Below are 12,453 nucleotides of genomic sequence, written 5' to 3'. Positions count from 1 at the left end.
CAATCACGTTGTCCTGCGTTGTTTGGGACGTGTATAAAAGGCGACCGCAGATGGGGGTGGGTGGGGGGAACCCCCAGAGAGAGAGGGAGGAGAGGAGGAGAGAGGGGGAGAGGAGAGAGGGGGAACCAGAGGAGAGGAGGGGAGAGGAGAGAGGGGGAACCAGAGGAGAGGAGGGGAGAGAGGAGAGCAGAGGGGGAACCAGAGGAGAGAGAGGGGGGAGAGGGGGAACCAGAGGAGAGAGAGGGGGGAGAGGAGGAGAGAGAGGGGGAACCAGAGGAGAGGGGAGAGAGGAGGAGAGAGAGGGGGGGAACCAGAGAGGAGAGCAGAGGGGGAGAGGGGGAACCAGAGGAGAGGAGGGGAGAGTACCAAACTCAACTAGGTACCAAACCAACAAACTCTACTGTATAGTCTTTTCCTACGTTTAGTTTTTCTGTCGAGAGCAGAGTGGCTTCGAGGGAGCGGATTGGCCGAGTCCGAAGAGGGAGGCGAGCCGGCTCACTTGTCATCGTCCTCCACTCTCCACCACTCGTCCACCTCTCCCTCCTCGGTGTCGTCCCCCACGTAGTCCCCCCAAGTGTCATACACATCCCCCTCCTCATCCTCCTCCTCCTCCTCCTCCTCTTCCTCCCCCACCAGTTCACCTCCGTACTGCTGCTCATCCTCCTCATCTACCACGACTTCCATCTCCTCGATGTCGTCGCCGTCCTCGTCCTCGTCGTCCTCGTCGTCGTCCTCATCATCCTCATCTTCCTCCTCCTCCACTTCTAACTCGTCCAAATCCCCGTCCTCTACCTCGCCGTCCTCCTTCTCGCCCTTGGAGAAGGAGGAAGGAGAGGAGAACCCTTCAGTTCTGTCCGCAAGGTAGGACCTGCTGCTGGAGGGTAAGAAACGCGAGGTAGCGGTCTTTGTGTTGATGTAGAGGCGAGGGGGAGGGTCCCGCTCCTCCCCGTCGGGGGGGGAGGAGGGCAGGCCGGTGGCGGCAGAGTCGGCTCTGGATTCGGGGACCAGGGAGGGAGGCGGGGGCAGGGCCTCAGCGGCCCCGGGGCTCCCGTCGTCGGGCACGTATTCGCGGATCTCGCCCGGCTCCAGGGGGTCGGCGCCGCACGGGTAGTGCTCGCTGCACGACAGCTTGCCGTCCAGCCGGGAGATGAAGAGCATGCCTTCACGGTGTTCCTTACAGTACGAGCTGGGGCACATCTCACAGAACGAGGCCGCCTCTTTAGCACACACGTCACACTGGTGCCACGGACACTCCCATCGCCCTGGAGACACAAGTTCACGCTTATTGATCATGATAAGCCAACATGATTTGGTCATTTTGAGGTTAAAGGTGCAATAAATACAATGTTTATTGTCCCATAGCATAAAAATGACATTAATAAACTGCAGAGGGTTGCCAGGGTTGTTAATGATTACCAATGGTTTAGCCAGGTGCTGAGATTTCTGGCTTCTAGGGATGGGACAATATATTGAAATTCAATATATCATAATACAAAAATGTGTCCATGTGTCGTGGGGGCAGAAAAATGAACCGCAATTTTTGTTACATTTTATTCTGCTGTAGAAACGCCAAAATGATGACCTTTTTTCAACTGTTCATTGATGGAGGTCCGTGCTAGTATGAGTGAGACATCAGCATTGCAAAACTTTTTGTTCTAAAGCCAAAAAAAGCAAATGGCAAAGCAGTATTATTATTCCAATATTTTGCATGATGATGTATGACCTATTCTCAGTTGGATCCCCACTCTAATCAGCTAGTGTCTCTATTGTGAAAATGTGATTTCATTATTCATGTCAGTTACAGACCACTGTCAGCTGTGCCAGAGACCTGCCAGTGTTGTTCTTGGTCATAAAAACACAAAAAAAATCACAGATTTTTAGTAGTATAATATAATAGTAGGTACGAAGCCTTCTTGGCAGAACTGCATGTGATACAATGAAGCATCTCCACCCCACTTGCCTGCAGGTCTCTTGGCCAGGTTGAGACAGTCGGCATGGTAGACCTTGGGGCAGCCGGGTTTCTTGCAGGACACGATCTGTCCCCCGTCGCCGCAGCTGAAGCACTCGTCCTCCCTCTCCTTGGTCACCTCCTGCTTGGTCTTCTTCTTGCCAGGGACCTTCTTCTTGCCTTCCTTCAGCTTCTCTGCAGACGGCTGGTTCTGCACATGGACAAAGACGCTCAGAAGATGGTCTAACACAGGGGTTTTCAAAGTGGGAGGCGGGCCTCCCCGGGGGGAGGGGGGGGTTGCCTCCAAGCAGTTTCAGGGGAGGCTCAGTGAATGGAAGTGAAACAATATTACATTAGTTATCAAAAGGAGACCACATAGAATAGCCTAAATGTGTGTGATCTGGTTAATGAGATAGTTCAGAGATACAGTAGTTTGGGGGAATTTTACTATTTTCCCAAATGTTTTATGTATTTGGTGTAGTCTGACAGCAATATCACAATCAGGCCGAGCTAAAAGTGTTGAAATGTGAGTCTTCACCTTTGTCGGTCGGACACCCAGGAAACCGCTGCAGTTGGGCGCTCCACATTTACACACAGTCTTCCCATTGCCAAGACACTCCAGGTTGTAGTTGAATGTCAGGTCCACACCTGTTGTATGTACTGCATTAGCTCCACACTGTACTCAGATTATAACAAAAATCATCTGCATTCTGATATTACTCACTGATAATATAAATGATCAATAATATAATATATAATATAATATAATATAATATAATATAATATGATATAATAATATGATCAATAAAAAGACAACGAGTTGGGACCTTTTGCGATGTCCTGCAGAGCGAACAGTCCCACCCTGGTGTCCCCGTTCACAGTCCACTTCTGAGTCTCACAGTTGGGCTGGCAACAGTGGTTCATGAAGCGAGCCTGGTTGCCCTTGGGCCCGGCATCGATGATCTGGTCCTGACATAACAACGTACAAGTGTAGGCTTAGGACACGCACCGAGCATTTCATTTGAATGACAAATGGTGTGTGCTGCTCCCCCGGCGTGCACCACGTTGTTTTGTTTGACTCAGACTCACCTTGTCCAGTGTAAGCATGTAGAAGTTACAGATGTCGTTCTCCTGAGCATGTCGGATCCTGGTTCGACATTCTTCCTCATCGATCACCTCTCCCACATATTCGTTCACAAAGGCCCCCTGAGAGAGAGAGAGAGAGAGAGAGAGAGAGAGAGAGAGAGAAGCGAGCGAGCAAAGAAGAGATGGTCAAACAGAAGGGAACGAGGAAAATGTGGATAGTTCATATCACATTTATCAAAAATATTCTCTCGGCTTTCTCCCGGGCTGCCTACCTTCTTGATGTCGCAGATGCTGCGTAAGCCCCAGCCACGGGACAACGTCCTGAAGATCTCCACGCTGGTGTACTGGCGCTTTGTGAAGGCCTGGTTCTGACAGCGCTCCCCCGCCACGCACACCTGAGGGTGGCACTCGTACATCAGCATGCGGTTGATGCACTCCGAGTCGCCGCCGCACGCGTTCTCGTCGGACGCCTTGCAGTTGCAGCGCGGGATCTCCGACAGGTCGGCCGTGATGATCTGCACCTTGCCGATTGGTCGGTTCACCTGAGACAATGGCACAGTTTTTTTTCTTAAGCGTCACATGTTATCGTTATTATTGGTCAGTCTAACAAAGTGTGTTTTTGTTGATACGCTGTTACCCTAATGTGTCTGTATGGAGGAGGTTTCTTGTCATTCTTTCTCTCCTCCTGAAGCTGCTTCATCTCCTTCTCCGCCTGCAGCTCTTTGAAGCGCTCTGCTGCTTCAGTCAGGGCTACAAGAACAGATACAGTGTTTACTTAAACTATTTAAAATAATAACTTGAGCCAACTGAACTAAAAATGTGTAATAACATTTTCAATCGAGCACTTGCAAAAAAAGACAGTTAACTCATTGAGTGCCAAGGACGGACATGTTCGTCATTTCAAATAGTAACGTAGAGTGCCAAGGACGGACATGTTCGTCAATTGCGTTTTTTGACGGTGGGGCGTCGATCAAAGCCTTCTGCCTCTGATGTACAAATATTATAGCTATTGGATGTGTCTAACCTATTTTACAGAACCCTTAGGTGGCGACAGTGCTCTCCACATAACAGAAAGGCAAGGAAAAAACAAAGAAGAAGTCGTTATGGAAACGGAAATCGCATCGCATCCGTATGCATCGATATGCTGAAGCACGTTACTGCAGCTGTGCCTGCAGCAGCCAATCTGCTCCCACAATTGAGCCGCTCCGTGTCGGTTGCGACAGCAAATCCGCACATCCACACCGTGGAGTTGTTATTATGCTCAACTGGAAGCATCGTTGCCGGTGACAAACACGCGGAACGCTGTAAAAAAGCCTGGCTGTCCGCACCCTTCACTGTGCGCACAGCAAACTCAGCAGAGAGCCACCACAGACAGGAGGAGGAGTGTGCAGTTGAGGCGAGGCGAGGCGGGGCGGGGCGGGGCGGGGCGGGGGGGGGGGGGGGGGCACGCAGAGCAGCACGCAACACCCAGACAGACCCAGGCAGCAGGACAGGATTGACAAACGCAAGCCAGAATATCCGATGCCCACCAGCAGCAAATCAAAACCAGCAAGAAGCTGCAACCAGCAGCGCACGCAGGGGCCAGCGCTGCTGGTTGTAGCTAAAAATATTATTCTGCCAAACAAAATTCCCTGGCCTAAACTGTTTTATTGAAGGAAATTATTTTTGAGGTGTGACTACATTAGAAAAGATTAGCTTCAGAGTCAGTGATGTGCTTGAAATGATTAATTTCACAAAAGGCCAATTATCTCAGCTTCTAGAAAAAAATTGCTATTTTTGGATGAATCAAGCTATCTTCTCCGGCTCATAACTAAAGAACGGAAAATGGGATCAATAAACTTTTTTTTGCAGATGATAGAATAGAGTCTCATCGTTCTTTGTGCGTGTTCAGTGTTTACATAGTAATATCACACAATATTCTGTGGGCCTCGAGAAATCACTGAAAACGCTCTGAAACTCTGGCACTGGGAGCGTCCGTTCTCCAAAAGTGGCTGGCACTCAATGAGTTAATAGGCTACATGCCTGTCTTGTAGATTGCATCAGCACCCTTGCCCATCTTCTCTATGTTCTGCGTGTCTCCTTCCATGTAGGGGAAGACTCTGGCCTGGTACGTCCACACAAAGTCTTTGGAGCCAAAGAACTGCACCGGGAACTCTCCCACCTCATGCTTCATCCTCAAGATGTTATTTGGGACGTCTTTGGTGAGACAGACTTCTGCGGGCCACCACCTTGAGCAATGAGAGACCCCAGGGTCAAATGTTCATCAGCCTTTGGTGAGAAGAGAACCACTATCAATAACAGGGGGAGACTATTTCTCTCTCCTTACCTGTAACGTCCCCACTTGACCCACAGGAGGTCCTTGATGCGAGGCTTCTTCCCAGCTTTGCAGTCGTTGCAGAACCAGCTGCCCTCGGGCATCTCCATGCTCAGACACTCCCGGTGGAAAGCAGCAGGACAGGCCTCACAGCACAGCAGGCTGCCCCCTGCAGGCCGCAGCAAGACACAACACATCACTGAGACGGCAACAAAGTGGAAAGCGTCTTTACCGTCTTTACCGTCTTTACACTATTCAACAAAACCAGTGCACAACTGTATTTTGTGGCTCATTTTTGCGCTGCTAATATGAAAAAGCAGGAATTTGTTTTGTAACATCAGACATTCTTGTTCAGCCGGTGATGACACGCAGCATCTTCTTTACATTGTAAAACGAGAGATGCGAGAGTTTGAGACTTTTGATCGATGCTAGAATAGAGTTACAGTCATCTAAGGATGAATGACTTTATCCAGATTACATCCTGATAAAAACCCTGTGGAAATACAGTAGCTCTCAACTGGAGGAAGCAAGGTCATTGAGACCAGGAGCGAGCACCTAGAGAGATGAGGAATGCAGAGTGAAGAAAGGCCTCCAACGAAAGATTCTGTTTCCCTTTAGATAAGACGAGTTATGACCATAAGCACCGAGCGTTATGAATTGAACTGACTGAACAATGCGACGTGCAGACCTCAGATTTGGGAGTTAGTGTTCCATTGGGTACGTTTTGTCTGTCCCCGATGCTGCAGTCCTCCGTGTCTGCCTCCTGCTTGGGGGTCTTACAGCCTGGGGGGCTGGGAGACGCGGCCACGAGGAGGACATCGCTGCTCTCTGGAGGCTGCGGGACCGCAGTGACCGGGGCAGACGATGTGCTGGGCACAGGCTTTTGTTTCTTCACAGATGCAACCTGTCCATGGCAAGGTGTCATCGTGTTATGAGTGTATAATTGTGGCATCACACTGTTTGGGTACTAACTAACATGTTTTTTTATTGGGTTAATTTTCAACTTGTGTACTCTTGTGTACCTGAGTGTCCGTGACGACCCTCTTGACCTCTGAGGTAATTCTCTTTGACTCCTAGAAAGCAAAGACAGAACAGGTTGTGAAAATACAGCAACAGTTTCAAAACTACTCCAAACTGTCTATTGGAACTCTTCTTCTTCGTCTCTTTCTCAGCGGCAACACACCTTCTTCTTTGGAGGAGTAGCAGACACTTCTTCTATGGTGCATTCCAGAACCTTGTGGGACAGCTTCCTCGGCCTCTTTCGGTCTTGGTTCATTGAAGGTCATGTGACTAATGTGTGCATTACCTATTCAAACTCAATAAAGAATATCACAAAGGTCATGTGACTACTGTATGCATTACCTATTCAAACTCAATAAAGAATATCACAAAGGTCATGTGACTAATGTGTGCATTACCTATTCAAACTCAATAAAGAATATCACAAAGGTCATGTGACTACTGTGTGCATTACTTATTCAAACTCAATAAAGAGTTGTGGCCTGCAGCGGCCACCTATTCTACATGGTACTGCAGGATAGTTGATACTGGATAAGATGACGATGACAATACGCAGCACAGTTAAGATGACGATGACAATACGCAGCACACTGAAGTATCTATTTACCAGATTTGAGAGGTAGATGGGTTTTTTCTGGGGTCTCTGCAGCAGAGCGAGAGCGTTGTATCAATATCAATAGAGTATTGTATCAATATATGTATATATATATGTATATATATATATATGTATATATATATATATATATATATATACATATGTATATATGTATCAATTGTATCAATAGAGCGTTGCGAGGCGATCTGCAAGGCTCTCAATTGAGATGCTTTTTTCATGAAATATAAATGAATGCCAGAGCAATTTAAGGAGATTTGTCCAGTATTCAGTACCGGTACTTGAGTACAAATGCAGGCAATACATGTAAACAGCACTGTTGTGTGTATTCGCTCACCTTAAGCGTGGTGTGGAGCTCCGTGTCTGTGAGGCAGCCCTGGTTGCCGAAGATAAAGGCTCTGTCCTCTCCCACCGTCTCGCACAGCATCCGCCACTTCTCCTCCACCAGCTGCCCGTCCAGATCAGACTGAACACCTGGGAGGAGAGCAGGAGGGAGAGGACACGTTTTAGAGGAAGGCTGACTTGTGGTGACTTAAAAATCATATTTAAAGCTGGAAATAAGGTCCAGGTTGTAAAAAAAACAGAATTCTCCTTTAAGGGCCTGTGTCCACCTAGCGTCTTTTCCTCAGGTCCAGCATCTTTTTTCAGTTGTTTCTAATGGGGGGAGAGCGTATGCGAGCGCACACGGACGTCTATAGAAAGTGCGCTGCACCCAGCGTCTATTTCAAAGCGCTCCGGGTTTTTGTGCGCCGGCTCCCAGCGCTCCCAGCTGAGAATAATTTAACTTTTCAGAAAGACGCTGGTGTCGGGTGCTGCTTTTCTGGCAACTAATCATATGGAGAAACTATCGCAACAGAGACAGAAAGGCTCAATTGTGGGAGCAGATTGGCTAGACACTTAATATTTCTGGTGAGTGTTGTGCTTACTGCTTTTAATAGCGTAGCCTACCTACCTGTGTTGTTAGCTTGCTAGCTGTCAGCTATCAAGCTCCTACCGCACTGAACTAACGTTGCTTCCTTGTATATTGTGAGCTGGGATCAGCGCTCCCCAGCGCACTCCCAGCGTTTAACGTCGGAAAAAGATGCTAGGTGGACACACACAGGCCCTAAGACTGCAGCCTGCTGATATGGTGTGAAAAGGACAGAGAGCATTGGTATTTGTATTGACTGTCACTGACCTGCTGTAGGACAGTCCCGGAGGGGACCAGACTCTATAGAGGTTGGTGATGGGGATGTCGGCGGTGTCGTTGCTGTTGCTGGCGTACGACTCGCTGAAGCCGTACATGTGCAGCAGCTGCCAGTTGGCCATCTGGCCGTAGGTGTTAAATACCTCGTCCCCCTTTCGAATGGGGCGCACGCAAACCATCTTCAGACTGTCCTGAGAAAGACACAGGATGTAAGAGAACGAACGAGAGAAGAGAGGATATGGGTCAGAAAAAGAAGGGACTCAGACTACGAGACAGAGAGAAAGACATAGTTGGACACTCATTAAAAGAAAGCAGGGCCCGAAATGAACATCCGTCAAGCGCCATTGGCGACTAGATTTGACGTTTGGCGAGTGACACTCAGAGGTTGTGCGTGCGTGCAGCTAATTATAACGAAGTGGGCGTGTCCCCTCACCGGTGTGTACTCCAGATTGGCGTTGTGACTCGACACGTGGTTAAGCATGTCGGCCATAGGAACCATCATCGGTGGGTTGGGGGCCGCCTCCTCCTCCTCGTCCTCCTCCTCCTCGTGGGGCTCTTGGAAACTACAGCGATAAGAAAGGAGAAGGTGAAGATGAAGATTCCCTTATTGTGATTGTAACTGTGACTTGTCATTTCATTCAGAACCGGGAGTTGAAGACCGCCGTTTTCTGTTGTTGGCCAATTGACATAAAGGTGAAAACATGAGATGGTAAGAGATGTTCTTACAGGCATATAGCCTATGAAATTAGTAGCCAAACTTTGGTTCTGGTTGTGTGTTTCAGTCAACCGACAAAATTAACTGTTTGGCGTAGGCAAACTTTAGTTCCGCCTGTGTGTTTCCAGGAGGATAATTAATTATACTGTATGTTTTGCAAGTACTTGAGTAATATGATATATCAAAATTTGATGAGAGTAGTTGAATATTGAATTGACTTAAAATGCCCAGCCCTAACCCAAACGCGGTTGGTCTCTTGCCTGCTAACCTGTAGGCCATGACAAAGGCCACCAGCTGTGTGTAGAGCTCCAGGGTGTGTGTGCTGGGGTTCCAGAGATCCGGGTGTCTGCTGATGAAGGGCAGGATCACGTCTGTGTATTCCCTCTGGATGTTGGCCAGGTCTCTGTCCACCGCCTAGGGAACACATGTTCCCTTCAACAGGCTGGATCTCTCCTCTCTGGACCTGTGACAAGAAGCAATCAAGTGAAGGATGCTAGAATTCAAATACTGAGCGCAGAACAGCAGCATTCTTCTAAACACGTTAGACAGGCCTGGAATTCATTAATTAATTGATTGCTTGATTGAGACACTGTTTGATTGACAGCTGACCTCTGGGAAGTGCAGTGCAGAAACACCATAATATAGCTTACATCTACATCAGTAAATTTGCTTTGTTACTTTCAAACCAATCAATTCAGGAGGTAGACATTCTTGCTGGGAAACGTATACACTGATTGAAGACTGTTCCTCACCAGAACATGGGCTGGTCCAGCGCCCTGAAGTTAGTCCAGAGGGAGAGGTAGGGACTCCATTGGGACCGCGGGTTCGTGTACTCATACAGCAGAGCCAGCAGCAGGGGAACCCAGCCCGACGAGCTCTCCAGAGAGGCCCTGTCTGGGAAGGGGAGAGAGAGAAGGCGTAGAGACAGTGAGATCAGCCTCAATCGCACATGTAGCTGGGGGAAGAAATACTACATACATGGTATTTATCATGATACATCCAATGCAGGGACAGCTCACCCTAAAATCCAAAATACATATTTTTTCTCTCCCCCGTAGTGTTATTTATCCATAGATTGTTTTGTGTTAGTTGCCCGAGTTTTGTAGATATCGGCCCTAAAGATTTTTCCATAGAGAGTTTCATGTAGGAACTATTTTCTATTCTGGACCAAACTACACCCACTAGCTAGCTGCTGCTAGCTGCAGTTTCATGTCAGAACTAGCTAGCTAGCAGCTAGTGGGTGTAGTTTGGTCAAAAGAAAATAGTTCCTACATGAAACTGCTCACATTCACAACAAGGTCCGTGGATTATCTTGAGTAACCGGGTCATAATTTCTGGAAAGTTTCTGGAAAGAGACATTGCTGTTGAGCTTTTCAAATGTTTTATTTTTGCAAATTGAGCACCACAGGCCGAGCGCCACTAACACAAAATGATCTCTAGATGGATAAATAACAACTCAGGGGAGAGGGAAAATATGTATTTTGGATTTTAGGGTGAGCAATTTCGTTAAATATCAGTATATAGGTCCGTTCATGCTTTTCTTCCCCTGCTTGTTGTCACCTTGTTCCAGCAGGGCAGAGACCTTAGTTGTTGCCTGGTGGAGAAGAGCAGATCTGGGGATGGTGAACAGAACCTCCCCCTCCTCTATGTCCTCCTTAGCCAGCATGCCATACTCTGCCACTGTCCCCTCTTTGCTCACATACACCTGGGAGGGAGAGAGAGACACGTCCAGCTCAAGGAATGATGTTCGCTCACCTATATCAGGCTCTACCTACTGTATATCAGGCTCTACCTCTTTTGAATGACAGATTCAGGCAGACATATATACATGTTGATTTGACAGATTAAAAAATTGATACCTGATGCAGCATTTGTGTGTGTATCCCTTTAAGACCGCGAACCGCGTGAATGCGGTTCGCAGTCTTAAAGGGATACACACACAAATGAGGGATGTATACACGCAAATGCTGCATCAGGTATCAATGGGTTAAGTAATAGCCTACATACATAAAAGGATATCTGAGATTATTGTGTAAATTGTGAGAACAATGACCTTATTGCTGAGCACTAGGCCGACTCGGTCACACCATTGTAGAAAGTTCTGCAGAGGCTTGAGCTCTGAGCCTTCGTCTACCTGTCAGCAATGGAGTCACATGGATATTATAAACATCATTATATCTTTGCATCTGCAATCGGACGTCAGAGACGGGTAGGAGAGCGTTTTGAACAGCCGAGTCCCCCAACTGACTTATGGAAGTTTGTGTGACGCTAGTTCCAGAGTGTATACGGAGAACATAGCGTAACATTATGGGGCTAGGATCCATTTCACAGCAAACAATTTGATGCAGGAAGTAAAACAGGTATCACACACACACACACACACACACACACACACACACACACACAAATGGTTCAATTCCATTTAGGAGTTCCAGTGCCAGGGCCCTCATTACTGTTATAGGTTATACCTGCTTGCTTTACATCCTGCTGCCACGTCAAAACGGTTGCTGTGAAACGGGCCTAGATAAGATGAGCTAGTTCACACAAATTGGCAGGTAGACAAGCTGTCGAACTTTCTAGGCTACATCAAAGTTCAAAGTATGTGGCCTCCTCTCCGCTCGCCATGTTTTCTCTCTCCTACTTTATTGTTGTTTTGGAGATCATGGGGACCAGCGTCAAGCCAGCCACAATACAAAACGGGGGTTTTCCCCTGGTTATTGCTTTCAAAATAAAGGCATAATAATAATGAAACGATGTTAAAAAATATATATACCTTATACTTTGAAGGGAATATTGCTCATTTCCGGCTGTGTTGGAGTATATATATGTGTGTGTGTATATATATATATATATATATATATATATATATATATATATATATATATATATATATATACTACAATGGGCGGGGCGTCGGTGAGTTCATACGTGTGACGTCACCTGCGCTATATAAAGAGCTGTCTACAGTTGGTCAGCCTCTGGTGGAGCTAAACCCGAAATTGCTATTCGTGTTTTCCAGGCATAGCCTACATTAGACCGCTGTTTGAATATGCAATGCCGGCGTGGTGCAATATAGGAAAAGTAGAACTGAAAAAACTCCAGACTGTCCAAAATATTGCAATACCAATGTCATACAGGCTCCCCAGATATACTAACACAAACTATTGCCACCAGATATCTGGCCTGATGACATTAGAGGAAAGACTTATCATTTTAGGAAAAAAGTACTTTAACAAAGCTGAGCTGAACCCCTCGCTCCAACCAGCAATACTCGAAGAACGAACAGGCCCCCCGAGATATATCTGCAGCACCCCCTTGTCCTTCTTAACCCAACAAATGTAGCCTAATCACTTTATGATTTTATGGTTTTATTCTATTATCATTTCAATCCTCATGGTGAGTTTTATAGCCGGTTAATCCTGGATTGTATTATAACGTTTATAAGGTTAATTTTATGATTTTGTTCTATTATGTTAACCCTTATTAAGAGTTTTATAGTCGGGCAATCCTGAAATGTAGCTATTATAACATGTTTATAAGGTCACAGGCTATATTGTTTGTTTTAGTGTTC

General features: G+C 47.0%; 1 protein-coding gene and 1 pseudogene across 2 annotated transcripts; both read right to left on the bottom strand.

Annotated features, from left to right (window-relative positions):
- Nucleotides 1-495: 495 nt before the first annotated feature.
- Nucleotides 496-6,624, bottom strand: LOC310770694 (histone-lysine N-methyltransferase, H3 lysine-36 specific-like; the record flags this gene model as incomplete). The annotated part of the gene is made up of 12 exons (XM_083663426.1): nucleotides 496-1,262; nucleotides 1,952-2,159; nucleotides 2,487-2,596; nucleotides 2,776-2,917; nucleotides 3,038-3,154; nucleotides 3,307-3,576; nucleotides 3,672-3,784; nucleotides 5,057-5,262; nucleotides 5,361-5,517; nucleotides 6,021-6,252; nucleotides 6,371-6,421; nucleotides 6,532-6,624. 12 exons carry the CDS (start codon nucleotides 6,622-6,624, stop codon nucleotides 496-498), a joined length of 2,466 nt encoding a protein of 821 aa, XP_083519552.1.
- Nucleotides 6,625-6,822: 198 nt separating this feature from the next.
- On the bottom strand, nucleotides 6,823-11,683 carry LOC310770693 (N-lysine methyltransferase setd6-like; annotated as a pseudogene). The gene is made up of 9 exons: nucleotides 11,663-11,683; nucleotides 10,936-11,016; nucleotides 10,443-10,587; nucleotides 9,635-9,776; nucleotides 9,151-9,345; nucleotides 8,601-8,730; nucleotides 8,163-8,358; nucleotides 7,319-7,455; nucleotides 6,823-7,011 (listed from the first exon to the last, which is right to left on the bottom strand). The product of its transcript is annotated as an N-lysine methyltransferase setd6-like (transcript).
- Between the last annotated feature and the right edge of the window lie 770 nt (nucleotides 11,684-12,453).

This window comes from Poromitra crassiceps (genome assembly GCF_964638095.1).
Source record: "Poromitra crassiceps genome assembly, contig: HAP1_SCAFFOLD_179, whole genome shotgun sequence".
Classification (NCBI taxonomy): Eukaryota; Metazoa; Chordata; class Actinopteri; order Beryciformes; family Melamphaidae; genus Poromitra; species Poromitra crassiceps.
This window is presented reverse-complemented; position numbering and strand designations above follow the sequence as displayed.